General features: G+C 50.3%; 3 protein-coding genes across 4 annotated transcripts in view; 1 reads left to right on the top strand and 2 right to left on the bottom strand.

Annotated features, from left to right (window-relative positions):
- CCDC28B (coiled-coil domain containing 28B) overlaps nucleotides 1–1,436 on the bottom strand; it is a 4,736-nt gene extending 3,300 nt beyond the window's left edge. The window contains exons 1-2 of the mRNA XM_081086601.1: nucleotides 1,379–1,436; nucleotides 41–254 (exon numbers count right to left, since the gene is read on the bottom strand). Of these exons, the coding sequence (XP_080942727.1) occupies nucleotides 41–204 (164 nt within the window). The 5' untranslated portion in view covers nucleotides 205–254; nucleotides 1,379–1,436. The remainder of the gene's footprint in view (nucleotides 1–40; nucleotides 255–1,378) is intronic.
- TMEM234 (transmembrane protein 234) overlaps nucleotides 1–10,074 on the top strand; it is a 27,684-nt gene extending 17,610 nt beyond the window's left edge. Inside the window, exon 5 of the mRNA XM_081086604.1 lies at nucleotides 7,924–10,074. Coding sequence (XP_080942730.1) covers nucleotides 7,924–7,931 — 8 coding nt within the window. The 3' untranslated portion in view covers nucleotides 7,932–10,074. The remainder of the gene's footprint in view (nucleotides 1–7,923) is intronic.
- On the bottom strand, nucleotides 4,082–18,902 carry TXLNA (taxilin alpha). 2 transcript variants are annotated; one of them, XM_081086591.1, is made up of 11 exons: nucleotides 18,748–18,902; nucleotides 18,039–18,247; nucleotides 17,125–17,460; nucleotides 14,629–14,720; nucleotides 13,391–13,561; nucleotides 11,380–11,574; nucleotides 9,432–9,551; nucleotides 9,125–9,199; nucleotides 8,553–8,645; nucleotides 8,101–8,196; nucleotides 4,082–7,407 (listed from the first exon to the last, which is right to left on the bottom strand). In XM_081086591.1, exons 2-11 carry the CDS (start codon nucleotides 18,214–18,216, stop codon nucleotides 7,087–7,089), a joined length of 1,677 nt encoding a protein of 558 aa, XP_080942717.1. In that variant the 5' UTR covers nucleotides 18,217–18,247; nucleotides 18,748–18,902; the 3' UTR covers nucleotides 4,082–7,086. The 2 variants fall into 2 exon arrangements, with proteins under 2 accessions (XP_080942717.1, XP_080942718.1); XM_081086592.1 differs by lacking the exon at nucleotides 18,039–18,247 and having other exon boundaries at nucleotides 18,748–18,867.
- Between the last annotated feature and the right edge of the window lie 8,941 nt (nucleotides 18,903–27,843).

The raw sequence follows: 27,843 nt of genomic DNA on the forward strand, positions 1-27,843 counted from the left end.
TTAGGCTCCCTCCCTTCTTGCCCTTTCCTTCTGTACCCACCTCTTGAACTTGGCCCTCTGTTTGGGGGACGGCAGATGAGGGAGGCCCAGGGCCAAGGAGCCACTGTGGCTGGTGGGCACAGGGACCCTGCGGAGTGTTCCTGGGGCTGCAGCCGGCTGGGCCAGGCAGGGTTTAGGACTCCTTTTCTTCTTCTTGTCCTCCATTGATGCTGGCTGGGCCTCAGGCCCTGGGTGGGAGGCAGCCCCACTGAGATCTGAGAAGCAAAGTCATCCCTTCACCTGCCAAGCCCCGAGAGCTGCAAAGGAAGGCCCTGGGGCTTTCCAACCATCCCTTCACATCCGTCCCCTCATCTGTCCAGTATGGGCCGGGCCCAATGCCAGCGCCTACTGTTGGGGTCATGGGTCTGTATTTGAAGGATCTTCTGAGCCCACTCAGGTCCCCACCTGTCCTCCAGCCCTGCCTGAAAGGGCTGCATCAGGTAGGATTCTCCAGAGGCTGCTGGAGTTCCCTGCCCCGTAGCTGAGGGCGTGGAGCTGGCAGAGGAAATGTGGAGGGAGGGAGAGGCAGCGGAGGTGAGCTGGCAGGAGCTCCAAAGGATTAGGGGTGTCTTAGCCAGGCCATGTTCTGTATGTCAACTGCTTAGGCAGAAGCTGGGAGCATCTGCATGGGAGGTGACCCAGGTGTGGGTGTGCCACACACTAACCACCAGAGGATGGATAATGGCGGGAGAAACGGTGGCATGCAGGGCAGGGCTCTGTGGGGTTTTCCCCCATTTAGATGCTTGCACCCTCTCCTCCATCTACTCCCAAACTCAAACACCAGGCAACTCTCAGAAGTTCCCTGGGACATGCTTCCAGCTGCTTCACCCTCCCCACTCAGAAAGTCCCTGCTTGGCTTCGCTGGGGTGGGTGGTGGGCAGCAGCTGGCTGCCTTGGCCCCAACAATGGCTGGCCTGTGACTGGCTGCTGGGCCTCCGGGCGGAGCTGGCCCGCAAGCCCAGGTCTGTTGAGGTCCTCCCCGGGGAGGTCTGGGGGCCCTTTCTGGGGGTTTTCCCCGAGCTGCTCCTTCCAGGCTGCCACCACCAAGCCTGATCTGCACTCTGGGATGGTGGTGGTGCTGGGGGCATTTAAATCGGCATATGGCTGGTTGGCATTAGGGGGTGTGGCAGAGGGGAGACCTGCGGCAGCTTGACCCAATTAGGGACTTGATAGAAGAATTGGAGTGGGCGCCTCTGCTCCCCAGGAACCGCTGGGCACAGCCTGGGATCTGTTTCCCACTCAACCCCCAAAACCTGTGCCAAGTGGATCGCTCAGCTCAGGAGCCAGGATCTCAAAGGGAGTGTCATTCTGCCCCACCCCACTCCCAGGGGCAACAGACCTGAAGGTTTGGGGTCTGGAGTGATGCTTCCGTGTGTGTTCCTCCGCCCTCTCCTACCGGGAACAGGGAACTGGAAGGGTGGAAGCGGAGCCGGCAGGAGGTAATTTGCATTTAAAGAGAAAGTGACCTTTATCGCATGTGGTGGGGTAAGATGGGAGAGCGTCTCCACATTTATTATGCTGCTCCTCTCAAGACTTTACCTCCTCACCTGAACAAGGTGGCTACGATGTTGTGTGATGGCAATCGAAAAATCCTTTCACTTTCCCATCTGTTTTGGAGAGAAACTATAGTCTCACAAAATGGTGGTGGCTTTGTCAGGAAGAAGAATGCAGAGAGGGAAGAGAGGGAATGTGAATGGACATATATAAAAGCATGGACGAAGCACCAGGGCAGCAGCAACAGGAAGAAACTGGGAGAAGACATGATCCATCAAGTGAGTCCAGGACCCCTTTAAGCACTTTATGGTCATTTAACCCTCATCACAGCCCTGGCGGAACATCCCGTCATCGCCTCCTTTTACCAACAGTCAACAATAGTCTTTTGAGGGCAGTGGCACTCCTCCCACAACACCAGACACTGCTCGCTGGTACAGCGCTGGGGGCTGTACTCAGTCACTGATGAAGTGACAGGACAGGCCCACCCCCAGGCCCAGGAGACCTGGGAACTGGGCTTCGGTGAATGGAAACCTGGTGTTTGACTGCAGGCCTGGAGGCTGACACACTTCCCCACCCCCTGCTGCCCCAGGAGATCAGTGGGGCAGCTATTTAAAGACCTGGCAGAGGCTCCCAGCTCAGGTCCTCAGAGAAGCATCTGATGCAACAGGAGACAGGCTGCCCTACAGGCTCAAATAGCTGCCCTGGGCAGTGCACACAGCTGTCCCCCCGCCCCCCCCCTCCTCTCCCCAGGGGCTGGGGCAGCGTCCCTGGGCCTGGCCTCCGGCTGAGTTAGGGAGGGACGAGGCGCTGTTTCAGCAGGCTCCCCAGCAAGGCTCTTTCCCAGGTGCTTTCACTGCCCAGACTGCTCCTGAAGGGGAGACATTACTAGTAGGTCAGGACTTGTTCGATGAGCAGGGATCTGAGACGGGCCTGCACAGGCAGACAGGACAGCTGGAAGGACCCCTCCTCCCTTACAGAACTGCAGGAGTGGCACCAGGCTCCTGTGGGAAAGTGGCAGAGGGCCCGGGAGCACCTCTAGGGTGGTAATACTTAGAGCTGCTTTGCTCAGAGCTCCCAGTTGAGGCGGTCTCCCCTGCCCCCCTCCAAAGGATCTTTGGAACCAACGTGGCCAGCACAGAAAAATATCAACCCATTAGAACCCTGACTGGAAGGGGCAGGGGCTCTCTGGGGACTGTTACACAGTGTGGACACATCTACTTGTGGAGATGTGGAGGGAAGGGCACTTGGTTTCTGTCATTGGTTGGCCATTCATATATGGTCCTTTGTGATGAACAGCCCAGGCCCCGGAGAGAACAGGGTGCTGGGTGAGACATCCAGCATGTGTCCCATATAGGAGCTTGGGGTGGGTGAGCAGGAGTGTATAAGGAACCAGTTCATTCTTTTTTTTTTTTTTAATCTCACCGGAGGATTTTTACTGAGAGAGAGAAAAAAGGGAAACATTGATCAGTTGCCTCCTGTATGCACCCTGACCCCGACCAGGGACTGAACCCACAATCTTTGGTGCAGGGGGATGATGCTGCAACCAATGGAGCCACCCAGTCAGGCTGAAACCAGTTCATTCTTAAGAACTATATGCAGACTGTGGTCAAAGAACACACAAAATCAAAGGAAAGGGACCTGGAGGTCCCTGGTGGGCTGGTGCCAAGAGATGTTGCCCATGGCAGACAGCCCAGATAGTAGTGATGCCACTTGTCTAATCTGGACCTCACCATGTGCCTAGCTTTCTGTTGCCCTTGATTCTGCATTCCTATGGGCCCTCCCTAAAGACCTTCAGTGGGTCTCCCTGGATATAGCCCAAATCTGGCACACCGGCTCTTGGTGACTTATTTGGCCCCTGCATCATCTCTTCCACCCCTTCCAGGGCACCTGCATTGAACCACTGTTACTAAACAAGGGGTGGGGAACGTCTGGCCTGCAGGCTGTATAAGGCCCATGAAATAAGTTGGCATGGCCCTGCCAAGGCAATCATAGGCAGGACTCAAAATTCAATAAATCTAAGAGCTTTTTTCATAGCAACACAAATGTATATTAAGTGAATTATATTACGCAAATGTTATAAATATGCAAATGACCCTTAGCAAAAAAAGGTCCCCCACCTCTGTACTAAATGGTTATCGAACTTCTACCTGCTCCTTGGGCCATAGGCCCTTCCAGGTATCCACCCCTATTCTCTTGCTGAAGGGGACAGGGCCTTCCTCCTCTTTGGTCCCATAGGACAACCACCCCTTCCACATTCGAACATCCCTTTTCCCCTCACCAGCCTGTGAGCCCTCCAAGGGTAGGGCCAATTTTTGACTTTGTGAGAATCATCTCCGGTGCTCCCACACATATGTGTATCATGTCAGCTTTGCGAAGGGCTCCACTTGGGCAGCTCCAGTGAGTCTGTGTCCTGAGCTGGAAGGGAGGGAGGGCACTCTGGAAGATGCAGGGTATCAGGGCACAGCCAGACTTAGCAGAAGATCCAGACAAATCACCGATGGCTGGATGGATTCACAAGCCCGAATGACCACAAAGGTCAGGACAGAAGCAATAAGGCAACAGACTCTTTATTTAATAGGGTTTTAAAATACATCAAAATCAAGTCCCTGGCTGTTGTGAATACCAAAATGAGACAAAAAAAAAAAAGAAAAAAGCTGTCAGCACAGCTTCAAACAAATCTGGGAGGCCAAGGTGGGCCATAAGGGAAGCAGTTAGAGACAGATGGCAGCACCCATCCCCCAGGAGGTGGGTACCTGGCTGTCCCTGGGGTGACCTTCTGTGCTGTGCAAGGTGGGAGGGCTGGGGCAGCTGGAGAATCAGCTCAGCAGGCCTTGGCCCTCCCCTAGACACCAGGGCAACCACAGTTGGGGTAGAGGAGGGAAAGTAACCATCTTTACAGACATAACATTCTCTTACAGAAAAAAGTGCCTGAGCTCAGCCCATGGTCCAAAAACCTCATGGAAAACAAACAAGAAAGTGCTGTTGACACCTCTTAGAATCTGGTGTACATGAAGCTCTCAGCTGCATTGAACCACAACTACTGTCAGCAGAGCCAAGGGCTCTGGGCTGTGAGCCTCGCCTGCTGTGGTCCCCTGGAGGAAAAGCTAGCAATCCAAGAAACCAACACAGCTCTTGGTCCTAGAACTGAGGTCATGTGCATGGGACCTGCCCTAGCGAGGAAGGCACTGGCCTTCAGAGGCCACATCCCCCGCATCTGGCCCAGGCTCCTGGCTGGCAGCACCCAGGTACCTGGGCTGACTTTGGAAAGCGGAGCAAGCAGAACAGCTGTAGTGATTATGATTTGGTCAATGGAGTTAGAGGAATGGGATCCCTACCTACAGCCTGACCAGGATGCCCAGAGCTGAGAGCAATGGTTCTACCCTGCCCAGGGCCTATTATTTCTGATCCGGAAGCCCAGCTGAGGCCACCTTGCTCCCTGTAGCTCCACTTGGTTTCAGAGAGCTGTTGTGCTGAGTTCCCACCCCATCACACTGGGCTCCCTCCCCGCTAACCCCATGGGCCTTAAGAGGTAGGTGAAGTGAGGCAGGCAATCATGTGGGCTATTGCAGGTCTACCTGATCTTTAAAGAGGTGGGCAAAAGCTTCTGCCTCCTCCCAATGCTTCCACAGCCCAGCAAACCCTGTATGGGGCAGTTCTTGAGTACCTCAACCCGGCATGAGTGAGGGAGCCTTACTGGAACAGGAAGAGGCATGTTCAGGGACCATTCTAGACACACCCATTTCAGAGGGGAAGACACTTCTCCACAGGAGCAATATCTCAGCCAGGGATGACAAACAGGTCTCAGCACTGGCTGCCGAGGGAACCTCAAGAAATGAAATACCAAGAATGAGCAGGAAAAACTCTGAACAGACTAGTGGTACCTACTATGGAGCAGAGAGATGGTGTACCTTTCACTTGCCATCTCTGGTCAAAGCCAGAACAAGGAGTACTTAATACTCTTCATGAACCTATTTTCTAAGAGGGATTTAAGGGCTGAAAGCATGGGCTAGTTGTGTAAGATGAAAGAACCTATATGATAATGAATTAGCTTTAAGAAAATACAGCATCAGCTCAACCATTTTATCCGCCTTGGTCTGTGGCTCCCTCAGCTACAGAAGCCCAGGCCCCGCTGGAGAGGGGACAGTCCCCAGGAGCTCTGCTTCCTGACCCAAGACTCATCTGTTGTTCCAGAAAATTGCTCTGTATTAAGGTGGCCTAATACCTTAGGCAAATTTGCAACCAGCAGAACTTTAAGTATAGAGGAACATGTAAGGGGAGGGGATTATGGGAATATCTGCAGCCACTTTGTGGATTTCTGGGGGTTAGTCAATTCTCATTCTTATCCATCAGTTGTCAGACAAGAGCTGGGGCCCCCACACAGGAAGAAGTAGGATATCGAGGACACTCAGCTTACTCCTTGGACAATGGAACCAGAGCAAATCTCAAGGACTGCACAGTGGGGATGGGGGCAGGAAGCAGAAACAGACTCATAAAGCCACCGGGAACAGCTGCTCCTGGGGCCTAGCGACTGCTACATGGAGGCAGTGGTGATGGCATTGATGGTGGCCTTCCAGGATTGAAACCCATAGGATTCAAACTCCTTTCCTTTCTCCCACAATCTGATCTCATCAAACAGGAACCTAAGCACCACATGACAAAAGTGCTGGGTGGGGTGGAGAGGGGGGTGAGGCACTGGAAGCCAGGAACCCAGGCACCACCTCTGGAGTATTCCTCCTCCCTCCTCAGGAGACCCTCCATACAAACACTGTCACGTGCAACAAAAACAAAAAACCTTCCGAAAGAATCCTTTGGGTGATCCCATCAATCATTTGTGCAGGCTAGAGAGGCACCTGTGAATGATAAGGCTACTGAGAAGCATCACTGGCCTGGTCCTGGCACTACCGCAGGGCAGGGGAAGCAGTGCCGAAAGGGCTCCCTACCAGCACATCATCCTACACAGAACATTCTTCAGGTTCCTTGTCTGAGGCAGGAAAGTGGTTTGATCACCAGCTCTGAGTGCCCTGCCAAGGCTCTGTCTGGGGACCCCTTTCCTGGTTAAGAAAAGCAAAGAAGTGTCCAGAGGAGCTAGGAGAGCCAGAGCTGCCAAAGCCCTGCCAACAAGAGAAACGCAGTCAGGCCTGGGTGTGTCACTTGTCATGATCCCTGAAGGGCAGGGAGGGGAGGGGTCTAAGCCTCATGTCAGGCAGAGAAATGTTCAAGTCACTGTCCTGCCAGGTCACTGAAGGCGGTTACAGATGATGACTCCGCTTCGACTCTTCAGCTCACAGAAGAGCCACTGCCTTCATCTGTACACACCCGCTCTGCATCCAGTGCAAGCCTATTTTACACTTACAGATATAAATGTATGAGGCCTTGCACATGTCATATGTACGTGAAGCTGACCCACGAAATCCAACCTGCAGTGTCATATGCCAGCCAGGTCAGAGCACCCTGGGCCTCAGCACTGGACTACTTAGCAGTGGGAGCCTTGCATGGGCCAGGCCTGGCTGGGCTGCTTGCTCCCTTCCCAGCATGCCCCTAGTGCCAGGCTCCCTAGGCGGTGGTGGAGGTGGGCTCCTGGGGCCCTGTTTGGCCTGACGCTTCTGTGCTTGGTGCTCCGGGGCAGCAGGGAGCTTCTGTGGCCCCTGTAGAGCTAGGTGCTTGGACCCCCTCGCCACCCTGCTCTTTGGAGGCAGTGGCAGCCTCTGGCCTTTGCTCAGGGCCGCTGTCAGTGAGGGGGCTCTGGCCACCAGCACTCAGGTCCTGTACCCTCTTGTTCAGATCGTTGCGCTCTGTCTGCAGCGCCCGGCACAGCTTCTCCAGCCGCTGGATTTTCACCTGCAGGCCCTCAAGCTCTTTGTCCCGGAGGGTTTTCTAGGGAGAGAAAGGGGGCCTTTCAGTGTTATGCCATCGATCCTCCACCTGCCACTGCCACTTGGTAGAAAACATTCACACTTTAACAACGCTGGGAGCAGACTGGAGTCCAAAGCTGGCCCCTTTCAAGTGAACAGCCCTGGTTTATGCCAAGGCCTGGCTGTCAGTTGAGGGCAATGTGGTGTAGGGGAGGGGCATGGCTTTCTCCATATATCTACCAGAAGACCTTGGCAAAGTATTTGGTTTTGTAGCTGATCTCCTGATCTGTTAAACTCGTCTACTAACATCAACCTCACAGATCTCAAGGAAAGGTTCAATGAACTGGCACAGCACAGACATTCAGCAGGTCTGGCTGCAGTAGCTACTCTAGCATAGAGTTACTTTCCTCTCCTACATCTCAAGTCACAAAATCAAATGATCGGGGCCACTCCACATACAAACTACACACATCATTGGCACCATTTGTTTTTCTTGTTCCTTATTTTCTTCCATTTATTCCCTTTGCTTCCACTGCAGGCCTATGACTGGGCTCACCACCTCCCCTGGGGAGAGCTGGCAGTGCCTTGGACTTGGACAGACGTGCCCAGCTCCACCTCATGCCAGCTGCATCACTCACTGCTAGAACTACAGAAAACGGCCTGGTACTCAGTAACTGCACACCCCAGCCCTGGCTGCAGAGTGCACTCAGCCCACCTCTTCAGCCATCTCCAGCAGGGCCTTGTTGCTGCTCTCCCACCGGGACCGGTACATGGTGGTTTCTTTTTCCAGCTTCTTGATCTTCTTAGTCATCTGGGTTATGTGACAGGCAGAGGAAATGGTCAGGGCACAAGCTGTCTGCACCTGTGTCCCCAAGGTGGGGCAACAGTCCCATGGCAGCAGGCAAGGCAGTACAGGACACAGCCAGTGCTTCCGGTGCCACCTTAGGACCTCTCAAGTTAAATGCCCACTGCCAATAACAGGAAACGGCAAGGCAGTCCCTTCTCCAGGACAACCCGGAAGATGAGGGAGGAAGGTGTGATTCCTTCTTACAGTCCCTCCCTTGGTCTCAATCACACTGTTACTGTAAACAGCTCTCAGTGAGGCACCACATTCTGAATGAAGCAGCTTGTGCCCCTGCAGCCATACCCAGCCTGGGCCAGGGTTACCTTTTCCATCTCCTGTTTGAATGTGGTGAACACCTCACTGCTTTTGGAAAGAGTGTTCTGGAACTCCTCGAACTTCTCCGTGTATAGGGCAAGCTGGGCGAGAAAGAAGCCCACAGTTAAGACCGAACTTCCCTAGAGGGCACTTCTGGTCCACACACTCAGACCCATGCTTGGCCCTCTGACCCAACAATTCCAAGATCCCATTTTTCTTCATGTAAGCCTAGAAAGTAGGATTTGGGGTGACATGTTTTTTTTTTTGTTTGTTTGTTTTTTTATGTTTGTCTTCAAATGTTTCTTCCAGAATTACATATAATTTATAGAATTAAAACCAACCATCTGTCCCCACCCCCTCAAAAGCAGCACAACTTCCGACTAGGAATGAAGTCCTTCAAGCTCACCTAGCCACCTGGTCACCACCACACAGGTGCTGGGCGGGTCCAGAGAGAACAGACTCAGCAAGGTCACATAGCAGTCAAGGTAGTCCTAGAATGAGGGTCCCATTGCCCTGCCCCCAGGACGGGTCCCAATGAGGAGACCTTGGAGGCACAGGGTCAAGATACACACGGTCTCACCTGCTGCTTCAGGTGGGTCTCCTGCTGCTTCATCAGCTCACACATCCTCTGGGACTCCACTGCCTCTTTGAGGAGCTATTTCCAAGATAGGACATCAGACCTCGTTAGAAGCCCCAAGGGGCTGTGTGTGTTTTTTGCCAAACACACCAGAACCTACTGAAGTGTCCTGCTCTCTGACTGGTATCTGAGGAAGCAGTGCCCTGCTCTGGCCAGACACCAACCTTTCCCACACAAACGTGACTATGAGCTAAGCCAGAACCCAACCCACCTCTTCCAAGACCCCCCAACCCCAGAGCCTGAGCCTCACAAAATCCTTCTCCCGCTGGTGCCTCTCCTCTGCCTCCTTCAGCATCTCCTGGGCCTGCTGGAGTTTGGCGTCCACCAGCTGCTGCTGCAGGTCCTTGTGTTTGAAGACTTTGTCGATATGCTGCAGGAAAGCATGGTGGGAGGGGTCCACCTGTTAGGACCTGCCTTTCCCTTTCTCAGAGAGGCCGGCCTAATGGCTACAGACTCCAGAGCTCCCTGCCCAGCCTCCCATCTCAATCTGACATGCTGGACTCCCATGTGTCCCATAGGACATGGGCCCCACGTCCCTGGAAAGCCTACTGTCCAACCTCACCTTATTTCTCTCCCACTGAGTCAGTCCTGGGTGAGCACAGGGGTTATGGATGAAATCAGCTCCCAGGAAGTCAATAAATACTCAAATCTCCAGCCCCAAGAGAGACCAATCCATGGGGCTCACAACCCTCACTTTTATAGCCTGACTCCCTTGTAAGGGGGAAGAAAGGGCAAAAATGACACCTCTGCCAACACAACAGCTTAGCTCTATTGGCAGAGCTCTGCTCAATCTATAGGTGAAGATTTGATATTGCAAGGAATAGCTGTCCTAACTACAGGAGGAGCCCTGGGAACAGGGACGGGTGAGAGAAGGTGATGAACTCAAGTGCTACAAAAAAAAAAAAAAAAAAAGGGATGTAGGGGAATTGTGTTTTTTGAATGCGGAAGGGAAGGTGGCTTGGGGATGTGTCCAGTTTGGGACATGAATTTCAGTCTCCTGTGATCTGAAGCGCAGAGGCTCAGAGCGGGCAGGATGGCAGTGCCTGATTCTGACTGGGGGTGGGGTGTAAATGAGGAACATAGGGCCTGGGGCCCACAGCTCTACCTCTGCAGGCAGTACCAAATCTATTTTGCCTTGGTGGGAAACAGGTGGGGGGTAGGGTGCAGGAGGGGGAAGTCCTCAGGTTTTGAAGTAGGTGCCTCACTCTGGTGGCTCAGTAAGCCTGCATGTCTTTCAGTTCTGTAGGACAGGAACCAAACCAACTCCTCTCAAACCACATGCATCACAAGCAGCCTTGTTCCCAGAGGAGGCCCCTCTAGGCCCTGCATACAATGATTGCCACACTGGACTGTCCCACCTATCACCTATCACCACACCTCCAGGGCCTAGGAAGGGGTCTGGTCTGGGACTGTAAGGTAGCTGGCAGTCTCTCTTTTCACAAAGAAACAGAGGCCCAGAAAAGCCAAGCATGTGAAGACCCAAAGAGAGGGACTCTGGTGACAGGGGCAGAAGAGCAGCAAGGAATCAGAGGACGTAGCCTTTAGAGTAGATCACTGACCCTAGGTCTAGCTCCTCCCCTGGGATTTCAAATTCTAAAAAATTCTGAAAACTGAAATTGTCAGAAGTTGGCAGACAAACATGACCTGTACCTTTGTATGGCTAATTATAATGTAGGTGAGGATACTCTCAAGTTAAACTGCGTAAATATTTAATTTTATTTTTGAAAAATATATTTTATTGATTTTTTACAGAGAGGAAGGGAGAGAGATAGAGTTAGAAACATCAATGAGAGAGAAACATTGATCAGCTGCCTCCTGCACACCTCCCACTGGGGATGTGCCCGCAACCAAGGTACATACATGCCCCTGACTGGAATTGAACCTGGGACCTTTCAGTCCGAAGGCCAACGCTCTATCCACTGAGCCAAACCGGTCAGGGCATAAACTGCGTAAATATTAATGTGTCTGATTTGGGGCGCGTGCAAGAGGCAGCCAATCAATGATTCTCTCTCATCATTGATGTTTCTATCCCTCTCTCCCTCTCCCTTCCTTTCTGAAACCAATCAATCAATGGATACTGAAAACTCAAAAAAATAAAAAATAGGAGAATGGAATGAAGCCCGAAAAGTGCTGTCCCAGTGCCTGCCACACCCACAACCTCCAATTCCCTGGCCAAGGTGCTGTCCACAACACCTCACCTCCTCTCGCAGCTCATACTGCTCAATCAGCTTCTTGAGCCTCTCAGCCAGCTCCATGTTCTCCTGGCGCAGCTTGGAATTGCGCTCATTGTGCTGTTCCATCTGTAGCTGAATGTCATTCAGCGTCACCTGGAAGTGCGAGGTCACCTCCTTGCGTTTCTCCTCCTCTTCCCGGGCCCGCTGCACGCCTTCTTCCTGGGCAGGGAAGTCAGACCCAGTTCCATCATCGATTGCTCCCCAGCCAGCCTCGCAAGGCTCCTCCCCCTGCCACCCAACTAGCCCGGGATGGGCTCTATCAATAGTCCTCCCTGCTCTCACAGTGATGAATAGCCAGGCTCCAAGATGTCAAGGAATGGGGGCTCCTAACCCTTCTGTATCTCAGGTGGCAACAAGTGAGAGAGCCTCTCCCTAGAAAATGCAGGCATCCTTGTTAAGAGCCGTTCTAAAGAACTCTGGATCTCCTAAGCCTATGCTTCCAGACTTATAAAGTAGTCTCTCTCTCTCTTTTTTTTTTTTTTAGTGAATTTTTAGAGAGAGGAAGGGAAACAGGGAGGGAAGTGGGAGGGAAAGGGAGAGAAATATCGATTTGTTGTTCCACTTACTTAATGCATTTATTGGTTGTGTCTTGTATGTGCCCTGACCGGAGATCAAACCCACACCCTGAGGTATTGGGACAGGCTCTAAATAACTGAGCTACCTGGCAGGGCCTTAATAGTCTTGTTTTAATGTGCTTGCATCTTTGACAGCCAACCCCCCCATACCATCAAGTAGTTATGATTCAGAAATACCCAGGTTTGGCAAAGTTGTTCAGAATTAGGCACTCAGACACAGTTAGTGGGAAGGCAATCTGGACATATCACTTCTGAGATTTATCTTAGATAAATTCTGTGTAATTAGACAGGGACATATGTAACAAGAATTTTCACTAACTCTCTATATACTAGAGAACCGGTGCATGAAATTCATGCATGGGTAGGGTCCCCAGGCCTGGCTGGCGACCAGTGCTGATCTGCAGGGCGACTGGTGGGGCGATTGGGAGCCCCCTCCCCTCTGTGGCTGGCCTATGGGCAGCTCCTGCATTGAGCATCTGCCCCCTGGTGGTCAGTGCACATCATAGCAACTGGGCGTTCGGCTGTTCAGTCAATTTGCATATTAGGCTTTTGTTATATAGGATAACAGTAAAAAATTGGAAGCTACCCAAAAATACCTTAATGAGGACAGGAATAAAATGCAATATACCCATATAATGACATTGCTGAAAAGAATGAGATAGCTCTATGTATAACGACAGGGAGGAAAGATAAAGCGTTGTGTAAAGTGAGAAAATGGAATAGGATATGGAAAAATACATGTATAATACTTTTACTTAAAAAACTATATGTAAGATTTTCTATGTAGATAGGAAAGTTAAAAGGTTGTACTTAAACTTACATATTAGTAGGTTTACTTCCCAGCAGTTTCTGCTGGACACTGGGGTTGAGGACAGTGGGTGACTATTACCTTTGACTTGTTATACTTTTATCATCTTACATCAAACACATTAAATTTATAATGTTTTAAAAGACAAATTAAAAACGAGCAAAGCAAGTTGCAAAATACCATATATTTACTGATCCAAATTGTATGACCTGGAGGTCATAGCAGTGACCAGGCTTTAACCAGTGACCCCACCCTAGGAAAGGCAGAACAAGGAGAAAGGACCCACATTCCTGACTGACCAACACCGGGACAAGAGCTGCTGGTCAGCACTGGACCCCAGCTTAGCTGGGGACTATGATGGAGTTGAGAACTCCTGAAGGCAAGCACTCTGGGTTCTTTGATTCTTAGCCTTTACCTTCCCTACTACAAGTACATTTCAAATGGTTAGAAGTAGTTCTTGCTAATCAGGGCATTACTGGGGAAATCTACTTCTGTACTGAAAACCTGTGCTAGTTTTTCAGGGAAAAGCCGCCAAAGATAAGTGGAAGTTAAGGTAACCAACTGTCCGTCTTAGGGGGCCCAGCCAGCCTACCTTGAGGGAACGGTTGTGGCGCTGCAGCTCGCGGCACAGGCTCTCGAGCTTGCTGCGGGCCAGGATGGCCTTGCTGTGCTCCCCGCGCAGGTGGTCCTTCTCCTGCACCAGCTGGCTCTGCTTCTTCTGCAGGAGCTTCATCTGCTTCTGGGAGTTCCGATGTTCCTCCAGCTGGGACCGGAGGGCAGGTAAGTACCCTGGGAGGCTCTTCCCATGCGGCTCCAGGGTCCCCTGGGCTGACCTAACCCGGGCCCTCTCCCCCAACTCCAGCCATAACAGCTCAGGCCGGACACTGTGTGGGCACTCCATTTGCTCCTCACAAGAACCCTTAGGGCCCCCATACCTCAAGGATACAGAAATGGACACTCAGATAGGACAGAAGCACACAGCCAGCAGATCCGTTTCTCTCCCAGCTCTCAGACCACTACATTCCCCCAATTCAGGGGACACTCATGCCCTCAGATGAGATCACCTGCTACTCCTCTTTGTCTTACACTTAACAACACATCCAGATTCAGAGTAGTCACATTTCAATTGGCAACTCTGTCATCATTCAGAACTGCATCCACCTCCAAGATCTCATCCCAAGCCAGGACCACCACGTATCTTCCAAGCTCATCCTCTCCAATCCATATCTGAGGTCTCAGGTCTACTACCCTATTGACCTTCAAGCCTTTGAACCAACCACTCTTTCACTTTCCTTTAAATAATCTCTTTCTCACTCAGCGTAAATTCCTTATGCCCTCATCGCTTTTGCTCTCTTTTCCCAGAAAAATTCCACTTTATTTACAGGAACTAAGGAGCTAAAGGAACAAGTTAAATGCCACCACAAAGCTAGAACAGGACAACTGATCTGCAGGGCAGATCGATGAAAACTGCTTTAGAGTAAAGGAGGGAAAAAGTCGTAACAACACAACGTAATAAATGTACCTCCTTTGGATCCTGATTTGATCAAAGTGACATTTTTAAACAATTGGGGAAATCTGACTACAGACTGGGTATTAAGAGAAAATCAAATGATTAATGTTGTTGCACTGGGATGTACAATTTCTCTTCTTACTGTACTGTCAGACCGAAAGGTGGCTGGGACTAGACCCCCCCAGTCAGATACGGAAAAGGCTGAGAGAGGTTGAACAGAAATTAAGCCACCCACCTGCCCTTGTACCCTCAACCCCATACTGGGTGGCCTGCTGATGTTCCGAGGCAGAGAGGGTGCAAGGAGAAGGGGGAGAACTGACCAGTTCAGCATACTTCTTGCACAGAGCTGCCAGCTTCTCCTCTGGGGTACTCAGTGTGTTCAATGTCTGCATCAGTAACGTGATCTCCTTTCCTGCAAAGTACAGGGAACAAAGGCATGTACCCCTTTCTCTGGGAGTCCCCTCCAGGCCTGGGCCCACTATCGTACTTTACATTTCTGTTTGAACTGGCTGCCTTTCCTGCTACTCTGTGTGCTTCATGAGGTCTGCAACCAACTCAGTTCTGCCTACCAATGCAGCTCAGTGCTGCCCCTAGTGGCCCTCGCTGAGGACATGCTCAACAAATGCTTATTAAATGAATGACTGGCCCTAACCGGTTTTGCTCAGTGGATAGAGCATCGGCCAGCAGATCGAAGGGTCTGGGGTTCAATTCCAGTCAAGGGCATGTACCTGGGTTGCAGGCTCCTCCCTGGTACGGGCCCTGGTCAGGGCTTGTGCAGGAGGCAACCAATCGATGTGTTTCTCTCACATAGATGTTTCTCTGTGTCCTTCCCTCTCTTCTACTCTCCCTAAATATCAATAGAAAAATATCCTCGGGTGAGGATTAACAACAACAAAAACGAATGACCAAATCTCTGTGGAATCTCCTTGGTGAGCACCAGGAATGGGAGAAAAAAACAACTACCTGCTCTACCAACAGGTTTAAGAAAAGTGTTCCTGCCCGGCCAGCATGGCTCCATGGCTGAGCATCAACCTATGAACCAGAATGTCATGGTTCGATTCACATGCCCGGTTGCGGGCTTGATCCCCAGTAGGGGGCATGCAGGAGGCAGCCCATCCATGATTCTCTCTCATCATTGATGTTTCTCTCTCTCCCTCTCCCTTCCTCTCTGAAATCAATAAAGATATTAAATATGTGTGTGGCCCTGGCTGGTTTGGCTGAGTGGATAGAGCATCGGCCTGTGGACTGAAGGGTCCTGGGTTCGATTCCAGTCAAGGGCACATGCCTGGGTTGCGGGCTTGATTCCCGGTGGAGAGCATGCAGGAGGCAGCCAATCAATGATTCTCTCTCATCATTGATATTTCTATCTCTCTCCCTCTCCCTTCCTCTCTGAAATCAATAAAAATATATTTTTAAAAAGCCCTAACCGGTTTTGCTCAGTGGATAGAGCATCGGCCTGCAGACTGAAAGGTCCCAGGTTCGATTCCGGTCAAGGGCATGTATCTTGGTTGCGGGCACATCCCCAGTAGGGTGTGTGCAGGAGGCAGCTAATCAATGTTTCTCTCTCATCGATGTTTCTAACTATCCCTCTGCCTTCCTCTCTGTAAAAAAATCAATAAAATATATTTTAAAAAAATGTGTGTGTGTGTGTGTGTATGTGTATATATCTGATCTATGAATTCAGTACTACTGTTTCAATGCAAGGAACTCCCCTCTGAAACAGAAAGGATGCAAAAAGGAACAGGTCTCCTTGAGAATTATGAAAGTCTTTATATATATATATATATATATATATATATATATATATATTTGATTTTTTAAAGAAAGGAAGAGAGAGGGGTAGAGAGTTAGAAACATCGATGAGAGAGAAACATCAATCAGCTGCCTCCTGCACACTCCCCCCACAGGGGATGTGCCCACAACCAAGGTACATGTCCTTGACCGGAATCGAACCTGGGACCCTTGAGTCTGCAGGCCGACGCTCTATCCACTGAGCCAAACTGGTCAGGGCAAGAATTATGAAACTCTTATCAACAGAAGTAGCCAAACAGGGAACTTAAGACACAATAGCCCTCTACTTCCACCCTCACCCAAATTACTTTCCTGCAATGCCTGTGCCTGAGTCAGATTCTTCCCTGTCTCCCTGGAGGGCCACTGTACATAGCACAGCACTAGACTTCTGCAATGGCAACCCTGGGAGGCTCCAAGAGAGACTGCAAATCACTGGCACAGTGGGCCAAAGCCAACCCACAGATAGGTTTTGTTTGGCTCCTAGCATACCAATTGCCAACTGTTAAAAATCTAGAGATTGCACATAACTCTGGCTGGGTTTTTTTTTTTTTAAGGAAAACTAGACTTAGCCTGTAGTTTTACATGCTATCAACTTGCTGGGACCAGGTGGCAGTAACCCTTGGATGAAGTGGGCACTTTCTTGGCTAGCTTGGCTTATTTGAGTTTTCAACCCTGGTCTAGTCCTCTTCTCTTACTGTAGAGAAGTGACAGCTAAGGACCAAAAAGGGAAAAGGCCTTGCCTAAGGTCGCACAGATGAGAAATGGTGCTGACTGGCACAGGAGTCCCCCCAGATCTCCTGCTCCCCATTTTCTCAGAGAGCAGGTTGGATTTCGCTTCTCACTTGCTCCCAAGGCCAGAAGTCCCTGTGCAGTGAACAACCTGCACACCTCTATGCTACGGCCCCACAGCCCTGGCTGTGATTAAGCTGGTGTGGCCGCTGCACTGGGAAGCAGGCTAGCCCAAAGAAGGTCAGGTCCAAACACCCTCCCCTCACCAGCCTCACAAGTAGTTGCCCTCTGCTCACCCAGACCCTTGGCTTTCTTCTTCTCTTGTGGCCTTCGGTGGTCTCGGTCTCCCATCTCATCACTTGCGCGGATCTCGTCTGTGCCTGGCTCCCCCTTAGAGGTCTTCTCACCATTGACCACTGGGATCTCTGGCTCAGGCTCCCCATTCCTCGAGGCATAGGTCCGGGACTTCTCTGCATCGTCAGGTTCCGCAGGCTCACCCTGGGCACCATCCTCACCTGGGCCCCCCTGATTGTTGTCCACACAGTATGTACTCAGGATGTCTTCCAACTGGCGGCTCAGCTCCTCTGAGACATCACGGAGGGCCCCAGGCCGAGAGCCTTTGGCCTGTGCTCCTACAGGAGGAGGAAGGGCAGAATGTGAAATGAGAAGGTGATACCACTGGTTGGGATTTATTCAGGCCCAAACTTACTGGTTTGGATTAAATGTGGCCTAACTTCTGTAAGCCTCAGTTTATTTACCTATAAAATGACAGGAGTATTTCTTTTCTGAGTATAAAAGAAATCAGGTAAAGCCTTCCGCACAGAGGGATGGCATGTAGCAGGAGCCCAATGTCTAATCCACCCCCTTCTCCTCCTAGTGAACATCATTTCTTGATAGTAAAAAAGTTCCGGAAGTGCCTCCACTATGAAGAGCAGTTACCCCCCGGCACAGGAGGCGTTTCCAACCTGGACTTGCAAGCTGGTGTCTCGTTTGACTGCTCCGGATTTCATCCCGCCAGAGCCTTCTCCCAAGAGCTCTTTCTGCTCCGGTGCTTAGCGCCCAAGGCTCTCCTACCTCCCAGACCCGCACTGTCCCCGCCCATTCTAACTTCCTTCTCTCTGGGTCCACAGGGGCCTCTACCTCCAGAAGCTAGACTGGCGCACCGCAAGCTCCTCCCCCGGCCCGCAGGGAAAGCAGGGCTGGCACACACCCTCCGTCTTCCCGGGAGTCTGGCGGGCGGAACCTTCGGCTTGTGCCGCGGAGGCCGCCCGGCTGGGCAGCCCCTGGGCTCCGGCTGGTCCGGCTTCCACTTGCCCCGGGTTGCTTTTCGGGTTGGAAGTGTGGCCTGACTGCTTGGCAGCCCCGTTCTTTTTGTCTTGGTTCTTCATTGTGGTTGCAGTGCGAGGCGAGGAGCCGATCCTACAGAAACAAGCACACTCGCTATTTCCCAAGACTTCGGAATTCTTCTCAGCCTGGATCGGAATTCCCGATACCGGATGCACCAAGCTTCTAAACACAAACTGGCCGGCCTGCCCCGGCGGTAACCCTCGGTTCCCTCCGTCTCCGGCGGGTCAGGGGCGCCTGGCGTGCACAGGCAGGTGGTCGGGGCGCTGCTCCGGGCGCAGGGGAAGAAAGGCCTCCTTCTCCCTGAGGCCTCTTTCCGACACAACGCGGGCCCCGCAGGCTCCGCCGAGCGCGGGATAGGTTCCCGGCCGGTGACTGACGTGGCGGGACGCTCGATTCCTGGCCTCTCCCCCGCCTCCCGGGCCCCACATGGGCCTCCCTCCCACCCCCCGCGCGCACAGCCACCCACGCCCCGCGAGCCGCCCGCTCTCAGCCACCCGCGCACGCGCAGAGGCCTCAGCCCTGCCCTCCGGCCCGAGCCCTCGCGCGGAATCTGCGTGACTCTTCCCACTGACCGAAAGCGCTCAGGCCTACGGGCCCTCTGATCGCCTCCTCCCTCCAGCCGCCACGGGACGGACCCCACAGCCGACGTCCTCACGGCTTCGCCTGCGGTAGCCGCGCACCGGAAACCCGGGTAACCGCTGCCGGCAGAGCCGCCTGCTCCCCGCAGCCAATCAGTAGCCGGCTCTCGCGCGGGGCTTGCTGGGAAAGATGAAGAGACGCGGCCTCTGAGGCGGGCAAGCTGGGAAGGCGGGGGCAGGGAAAAGACTACACGTCCCTCCATGCACCGGGGATGACCCTCCACTCCCAGGATGCAATAGGAAGGGCTTTAGCTCTAGGTGCCAGAAACTCAGGAGGTCCGCAAGGAGCTGGTCATTCTGCACAAAGACCCACGTCAAGCTTGTTTCTCTCGCTCAGAAGCTGTGATTCAGCCCCAAAAGCCTTGCGCCTGAAATCTTCTTTCTTGCACGCTCCCACCAACACTTCCCCCATGCTGCGAACATGTATGACCGTCTGGGAAACTTGTATTGCAGTCCCAACTCCATCATGAATTTGCTACCTGACTGGGCATTCTTTTCTCTCCTCAGGACTCAATTTCCGTACTCAGGTGGAAGCTTTCAGTAACAATAGTAGTTCTCTGAGTGCTTACGATGTGCATATATATATATATATATATATATATGTAAATATATATTTGATTTCAGAGTGGAAGGGAGAGGGAGAGAGAGAGAGAGAAATATCAATGATGAGAGAGGATCATTGACTGGCTGCCTCCTGCAAGCCCCCTACTGGGGATCAAGCCCACAACCCAGGCATGTGCCCTTGACCAGAATCGAACCTGGGACCCTTCAGTCCACAGGCCAACGCTCTATAGATGTTTCTGTCTTATCACTCTCCCTTCTTCTCTAAAAATCAATTTTAAGAAAACATTTTTTAAAAACTTGTGAAAGTAGGTTATATTTTTTTTCTCTACCCATTACCAACATGAATCCCTTTTTGGAAGGAGCTGAGGAGACCCTGAAAGAAGTTTAGCCTCAGCCAATTCCTGAGCCTTTTCTCTGACTGGCCCATCCTCTGCAAAGAAAGTCTCTATTGCATTAGGGATAAAGTAAAAAAAATCCAAACTTTTCTCCAAAGTGAGATCACAATTCTTTATCCAGTTGCCTATTGGTAATGGAATAAAAACTAACAACCCAGATGCCTGGAATTCAATGCCTACATGGTTGGCTTAGGTTTCCAGCCATTCCTGCTCATCCTCTCAGATTATATATATAATTTCAGAGAGGAAGGGAGAGGGAGAGAAACATCAATGATGAGAGAAAATCATTGATTGGCTGCCTCCTGCACACACCCCAGTAGGGATTGAGGCAGAACCCAGGCATGTACTCTTGACCTGAAGCAAATGAACCCGGGACCCTTCAGACCGCAAACTGACGCTCTATCCACTGAGCCAAACCAGCTAGGGCTCCTCTCTGCTTGTTTTTGCTCCAACTCTACTTTTACTATATCCAGGACTTCACAGGTTTTTGCAGGTGCTATTCTAGTTTCCAAATTACTTTTCTAGCAAAAACATTTTTTTGAGGCCCAACTCAAAGGTTACTTCAGAGTCTTCCAGTGCTCTGCTTGCAGTCTGTCCTAGCTCCCAACGTCTGGATAGAGTTCTGTTACACATTAGGTGTTGAAATTATTTGCTTACAAATCAATGAACATTACAAGAACTGTTGGCTAAGTCCTCTAGTTCTAAAGCCTAGAATTTCTGGGGGCAGAATGTTTCACTTGTTGTGCAAATCAGCATTGTTTTAGGGCTCTTTTAAAAATATATATATTTTACTGATTTTTAGAGAAGGGAGGGGGAGAAACATCCATGTGAGAACATAATATTGATTGGCTGCCTCCTGCATGCCTCTTATTGGGGAATGGAGCCTGAAACTCAGGCATATGCCCTAATCAAGAGTGAACTGGCAACCTGTCAATGCCCAGCCAACTGAGCCACATCGGTCAGGGCTGTTTTAGGGCTCCTAAGGTATGAAGTGTTTTTCCCAGTTAAGAGACTCCTGGGCAGTGGTCTTTCCCTTCCTTTAGGCAGCCAAAGTTCATATTTACCAGGTAACATTGAGAGGTAATGTGGTATAATAATGGTGAAACTCAAGGCCAGAACGTTTTGGAATCCAGATCACAGGAACCCAAGGCTTGATTATTTCCAGAAAAGCATGTTGGAAATTTGTTGAAGAGGCAATATATAAATCAGACTTTGCTGAATTTCCACAGGATGAAGGTGTTCTAGGCAGATAAAGAACATAGTAAACAACAACAAAGTGAGGGGTGGAGCAGTGTAACAGGAAGGATCAAGTGGAATAAGCAGGCAAGAAATAACAAAGTCTGGCCTTGACCGGCAGCTAGCACAGTTGGTTAGAGTGTCATCCCAATATGCCAAGGTTGTGGGTTTGATTCCCCAGTCAAGGCACATACAAGAATCAATCAATGAATGCATAAATATGTGGGGCCACAAATCTATGTTTCTCTCTCTCTCTAAAACCAATAAAAATTATTTTAAGAGTAATAACTAGCCGAAACCGGTTTGGCTCAGTGGATAGAGCGTCGGCCTGCGGACTGAGAGGTCCCGGGTTCGATTCCGGTCGAGGGCATGTGCCTGGGTTGCGGGCATATCCCCAGTGGGAGATGTGCAGGAGGCAGCTGATCGATGTTTCTCTCTCATCGATGTTTCTAGCTCTCTGTCTCTCTCCCTTCCTCTCTGTAAAAAATCAATAAAATATATTTAAAAAAAAAAAAAAGAGTAATAACTAAATCTGATATCATGTATTAAAAAGTTACTTTCTCCTGTGCTACCAAAGAAAATAGCAACAATATTAGAACCTGCCATTGAGTCAGGGAGACCATTTAGAATGGTGGTGATTGTGGCCAGAGCACTTGCCGATTGTTTTCTTTTTTCTTTTTCTTTTTCAAAAATATATTTTATTGAGTTTTTTTTTTTTTTTTTTTTTTTTTTTTTTACAGAGAGGAAAGGAGAGAGATAGAGAGCCAGAAACATCGATGAGAGAGAAACATCAACCAGCCGCCTCCTGCACACTCCCCACTGGGGATGTGCCCGCAACCAAGATACATGCCCCTGACCGGAATCGAACCTGGGACCCTTCAGTCCGCAGGCCAACACTCTATCGACCAAGCCAAACCGGTTTCGGCCCGATTGTTTTCAAGCAGAAACTCAAGCCTGGTAATGCCAGATATTTTTCAAGATAGTTATCTATTTTAAAACTAGAGGTTCGGTGCACAAAAATTTGTGCACTCAGGGCGCGGGGGGGTGGGGGGTCCCTCAGCCCAGCCTGTGCCCTCTCGCAGTCTGGGATCCCTCGTGGGATGACCACCTGCTGGCTTAGGCCTGCTCCCCGGGGGATTGGGCCTAAGCTGGCAATCAGACATCCCTCTGGCAGCCCGGCAGCCCTCGAGGGATGTCCACTTGCCAGCGGGGAGCAGACCTAAGCTGCAGTCGGACATCCTTAGCGCTGCTGAGGAGGCAGGAGAGGCTCCCACCACCACCGCTGTACTGGTAGCCATCTGCCTGGCTTGTGGCTGAGCAGAGCTCCCCCATGTGGGAGCGCACTGACCACCAGAGGGCAGCTCCTGCATTGAGCATCTGCCCCCTGGTGGTCAGTGTGTGTCATAGTGACCAATCATTCCCAGTCTTTCTGCTGTTAGGGTCAGTTTGCATATTACCCTTTTACTACATAGGATAGAGGCCTGGTGCATGGGTGGGGACTGGCTGGTTTGCCCTGAAGGGTGTCCTGGATCAGGGTGGGGGTTCTGCTTGGGTGCCTGGCCAGCCTGGGTGAGAGGCTGATGGCTGTTTGTAGTTGGTCACACCCCCTTCAGGGTGGGGGTCCCCACTGGGGTGCCTGGCCAGTCTGGGTGAGGGGCTGAGGGCCGTTTTCAGACTGGCCGGCAACTGAAGCTCCCAGTCTCTTTTTTTTTTTATTCTGGGATTTATTTACCTTCTATAATTGAAACTTTGTTGCCATCCTGCTCGCTCCAGCTCTGAGGCTATGGCTGGCTGAAAGCAGGTATCTGGGGTTTGTTTGGCTTCTATAATTGAAACTTTGTTGCTTTTGGAGTTGTTGCTTTTGGACCTTAGAGCAGGCCGCAGCAGGCTGGGAACCTTGGCTTCCTCCATCACTGGAGCAAGCAAGCCTCCTGCTCGCTTCAGCTGTGTGGCTGCCGGCTGCCATCTTTGTTGGCAGTTAATTTGCATATCTTGCTGATTAGCCAATGGGAAGCATAGCGGAGGTATGGTTAATTACCCTTTTTGTCTTTTATTAGATAGGATGTTGGCAACATATTAAAACTGAAACACACTATCAGTTAACCAAAATCCTCTTTTTGGGTTCATCAATTTTTTGGCTGCTTGTCTATAATCTTTGCTTTAGGAATTGATCTAATCCAAAGCGAGTAATCAGTGAGCTGTATGGCCTTAATGGGCTCACTAAGGTATAGTGACAGAATGCAGATCAGTGGTTGCTGGAGGTTGGATGAGAAGGATTCCTAAGGGGCACACAGAAACTTCTAGAGATGATGGATATGTTCACTATCTTCATTGATGTGATGCTTTCATGATTATATATATGTCAAAACCTATCAAATTGTACATTTTAAATATGTGCCATTTATTTAATGCCAATTATATTTCAATAAAGCTGATTTTTAAAAACATCTTTATAGCAGGAGTAGGCTGTTACCAATTCTTAATTCCACTGTTAAGTCGCAGGTTTAAACACGTTCTCCCATTCACATCACGAGAATCCATTCTAGAAGAATCCCAAAGAAGACAATTTAGAACTTTGCAACAGGTTTTTATTTTTGCTTTATTTCTATTACAGTGTTTGAAACCTAAAGAAATACATTTTCTCTTCAAATTTGGATGTGTATATAAATATCATTTGTCCGGACTCAGCACACTCAATGCCATGGTTTCTTGGCCTATGTCTGCTCTGAAATCAAGCTTTGTCGTCTACCCAGGGGCCCTGAGAACATAGAAAATAGCCAGAGTTTACAGTTCTTGGAAAATGAAAAGCAAATGAATTTGGAAAGGAAAACCAGTGAGAAACAGGGTTCGATTCACCTTTGCAGGGTCTGTACTGGACACCCAAGCTGCTGTTGAGGGACATCTGGTTTGTCTTGGGCGGCTGGGACCTCACGCCACCTTCGCTTCTGTAGTGGCTCATTCAAAGGCAGTTCCCACACAATTTGGCTAAGGAGTCAACACCCAACTACAGGGCCTGAGGGTTCTCATAGATGTGGACTCTCTAAAGCCATCCGGAGTCAGAGGTTCCCAGCCAGCCTCAGGATCTGACATCTGACCTCCTTCACTACTCCCAGGGAATGGCTAGATACTGTCCTAAAACCCAGGGGCTGAAAATCTGACCTACACGGGGGAGCAGGGATCTAGCATGTAGCAGAGAGGCTCAGGTATGTTCTAACGTGGATATCAACAGTCACGTTGGCCCAGAAATAGCGAGGTAGGCCCAAACTACACAAACCTTTGGAACACTACGCAAATCTTTCTCCTGTGGTGTTGAGCCCAAAATTTAATGCTGCAAAATATCCCAGGCCTGAGGCAAAATGCCCCCAAAGGAAATATAACAGCTTTAATTCAGACTTGGTTGGTGCTGACCTCAAATTCTTCCCTTGCTATGGTCTTAATCCGAGGCTGGCAGATAGACAAAAGGATTACTGAATCATTTGTGAAGGCCTTGGCCAAAGAGCAGCTAGTGCCTATGACATGAATCCCCACAGGGTCAAAATCTCAGCTTGTTGGCTTAACAAAAGAATCCAAAAGTTAAGACACAGAAAAAATACTGGACAAGATTAGTCTAGAATCCTAAAACGGCGATGGAAGAAACCTACTCTGAGCATTTTCTCAGTCTCACGCTCACTTGTAGAAGATGTTGCGACTGGTTATGAGCATTTTCCTGTGGCACTGGGCCTGGCACCCTTCCCTAGCCTGCCAGGGAGGCAGGCAGTCACACACATTCCTGAGGTCCCCGGGCAGCCTGTTTATCCTACAGGTCCCTGTAGGGCCTATAGGGACCTGGAGAATCTGCTTCCTGCCTTCATTTGAGAATCCAGAATCTGAGCCCACAAGACAAATCTACAGATGAATACCCAAGATGATGGACACCAAGCTGAGTGGGTCTCGGGAGAGGATATGTAGCCACAACATATGAGCTGAGGCATTCGAAGAGGGGTATGTGGAATGAGGAGGGAAGTACTGCCAGGCACTAATCTTCCCTTCTGTTATGCTAGAAACAGGAGTAACTCTAGGATGAAGGGGAAGGCAGGCAGACACGAAAATGGAAACCCTTTTCATTCTGTAGACCGTTTTTCCTTTTAAGCTGGTTTGGCTTGAGAGGAAAGTCTGTGCCTGAGAGCCTGCTTTTGCTCTTCCTGACTGATTATACTAGCAGCTATAATCTGTGCAGTTCAGCTCCAAAAACTTGGGCTTATGGAAAGTTGCTTCCAGAGCAAGGAGAATAAGTAGGAGGTAGACCTAAGGGTCCTAGGCAGGTAATGGGGAACACCAAGGGCTCCTGAAAGCGGAAGTCATTAACACCTGCTCCTTGGAAGGGCCATTTGTACCCAAGGACCCAAGTAAGCAGGCTGGCCAGCTGAGGTGGAACCCATGTGGTTCTATCAGAAGGTGCAGCCAACACCAAGACCAGGTAGTCACTGGGGAGACCTTAGAAATGTGGGCAGGCTTCTAGGACAAGAGGCCCTGTTAGTACTGGAAGATGAAGAGGGGCTGGCAATAAAGAATAGCTGGCACTGTTCAAAACAGTATCGGAATACTTTAGCTAAGAAAAAGGCTCCTTATCCCCTTATTTCACACCTAGAAACCTCCATCCCCACCAGAGATCTTAAAGTGGACATACCAGTCATGTGTCAACATATGAAGATTCCAAAACATGAATATCAGGCTACTCCCTATAGCAGCCTGGCAGGCCCTCCATCTCTGCAACACCCATTCAGAAATCTGCCTGAAAGCCTTTGACCTCACCTAGGCCGGGGTCTGGAGTCCAGATGGGAGCTGTCCATGAAGAGGGGCTGTCAAGCCTGGGTTAAAGAAATATTACTTTGCTTCCCAAGATGGCCAGAGGAGAGGAGAAACACAAAGGAAACACTGCTCTGCGGCTGGAAGAACTCCGCCTATTGACGGAGGGGTTAGAGGAAGATCGTGGGAAAACATGGTCCAAGGAAGACACCAACGAAGGAAAGCTCCGAGAGGCCCCTTTGAGCTGATGAGAATGTCCTCATGTTGTGCCCTGGGAGACTTCAGCCTTTGAGGAAAACTGGCTTTAAGCAGCAGCCAGAGGATCAAGTCTTCCATCTGGTACAGGGCCCAGATCTGAAGGGAAAGGAGATTTTGGAGGAACAGTTGGGAAAAGCAGGGTGTGTAGGTCTCACAGTAAGAATCTGGTCCCAATGTCAGGGACTTAGCTATTGCTTAAGATGTACAAAGTGATCCCACTAAAGTGCTTTCTTTCCCCTTTGGACAAGGATGGGGGGTAGGGGTGAGAGTGGAGTTTCTCTTTGAACTATAGAATAGTTTGTAATGGAGTCAGCAGGCCAAGTGGATAAGGTCCTGCCTCTTGCCGACCTGGGAGACTGGGGGTTGAGTCACATTCCTAAGCTGAAGAGTAGCATCTGACATACTTTCAGTGACAAGCTATAGCCTCAAACCACCTTTCTCGGAAAATGGCTATGGAGTTGGATCTCAAAGCAGAATGAAGGCAAATTCAAGGCTGACAGTGAGCACCTGAACCTTAGACCTGTAAGCAGAGGGGCATGGATTTCACCTGAGCCAGAGATGTGTAGGAATGGAAGCAAGAATGGCACTGTTTCTGGGGAAGGGAAAATACAGCTTAGAGCAGGCACCTCTGACTGGCCGACCACGGAGGAAAGCAGGGGCAGAGCAGACTGTGCCTTTTCAAAGTTGGTCTATACTTGCTTATCTGACAACTTCCTCCACCCCATCCCCAACTATGGGCTTTGCTCTCACATGTAATTCACAAAAGCACAGGCAAGCCATTGTGGCACTGCACTAGCTTTATTCAAAGAGAAAAGAAAAAAAGACACTAGGGTTATAATTGTCACAAGGAAGGGCAAAACCCAAACCAGGTACAAGGATCCCAAACAGGGAAGATACCGATAACTCTCACAAAAGTCCTGAGGCTGCTAAGTTTCTGTGATAATAGGAAAGTCAGCCATGAGTGATAACTTATGTGAATAAGGGTCTTTTGAGACCAAATCTAAGAAGGCAGACACTTTCTGGGTTTTCTGATGCAAGCAGGATGCTCACAGTAAAGATTAGAGTGTTATACTTCACCACACCCTGGGTCATCCTTGCTTCCTTCAGGTACTGGGACAATCAGACCAGGCTGACCTGCTACATAAAGGTACCAGAGCTAAGGGTTGGTCCCCAGTGGTGGCCCAGAATCCAAGCAGAGAAGAAAAGGACCAAGCTCAGGCCTCCTGAGGGAGCTTCCACATTTCTCTGTGGTCTTCCTCACAGTACCCTACTAACAGAAATTACAGTTCTTCCTCTCAAGACCAATTAAGATTGACCTACCTAATATATAGAATATAAAAAAATACAGAACTTTTTGACATTCTCTCCTTTGGAAATAAAATATACATGATCCAACTATGGAAGAGGAAGAAAGGCCAAAGGTAGGGATCCCTGGCTATCCCAATACATGACACTCTCACCCCAACCTCCTCTGCAACTTATGGGTCACCAGAGCAAGGACTTTCTCCTCAGGAGAAAGGAAGGATCACAGCCCGTCTCGTGCTTAGGAGAAAATACAGCTACCTCAGAGGTTCATTCAGCTCCGAGGGGAATTTTCAAGTAAACAAATGAAGTTGGGTCGCACCATTGGAAGGTGGGTAGGAAACATGGGATCAGTAGCGACACATGGGAAGCCCCGTCTGAAAGGCCTGTGCTCCTCCCCTCCACTCCCACTGGTGAAGCTGCCCAGGAGAGTGAGGGGGATCTCCCCAACTAAAGAGGTCTGGGCAGAGATTAGAGAGGGGGTGGGGGG

Source organism: Myotis nattereri (assembly GCF_964212035.1).
Source record: "Myotis nattereri genome assembly, chromosome: 3".
NCBI lineage: Eukaryota > Metazoa > Chordata > Mammalia > Chiroptera > Vespertilionidae > Myotis > Myotis nattereri.

Bases quoted from the DNA above. Each gene is read 5' to 3' on its own strand.
- TXLNA (XM_081086591.1), bottom strand. From the start codon at position 18,216: ATGAAGAACCAAGACAAAAAGAACGGGGCTGCCAAGCAGTCAGGCCAC. The intron at 13,562-14,628 runs GTCAGTTCTCCC...CTCCGGTCCCAG, and splicing joins GCAAGAAGTATGCTGAACTG to CTGGAGGAACATCGGAACTC. The intron at 9,552-11,379 runs GTGAGGTGTTGT...GCTTTCCTGCAG, and splicing joins AGTATGAGCTGCGAGAGGAG to CATATCGACAAAGTCTTCAA.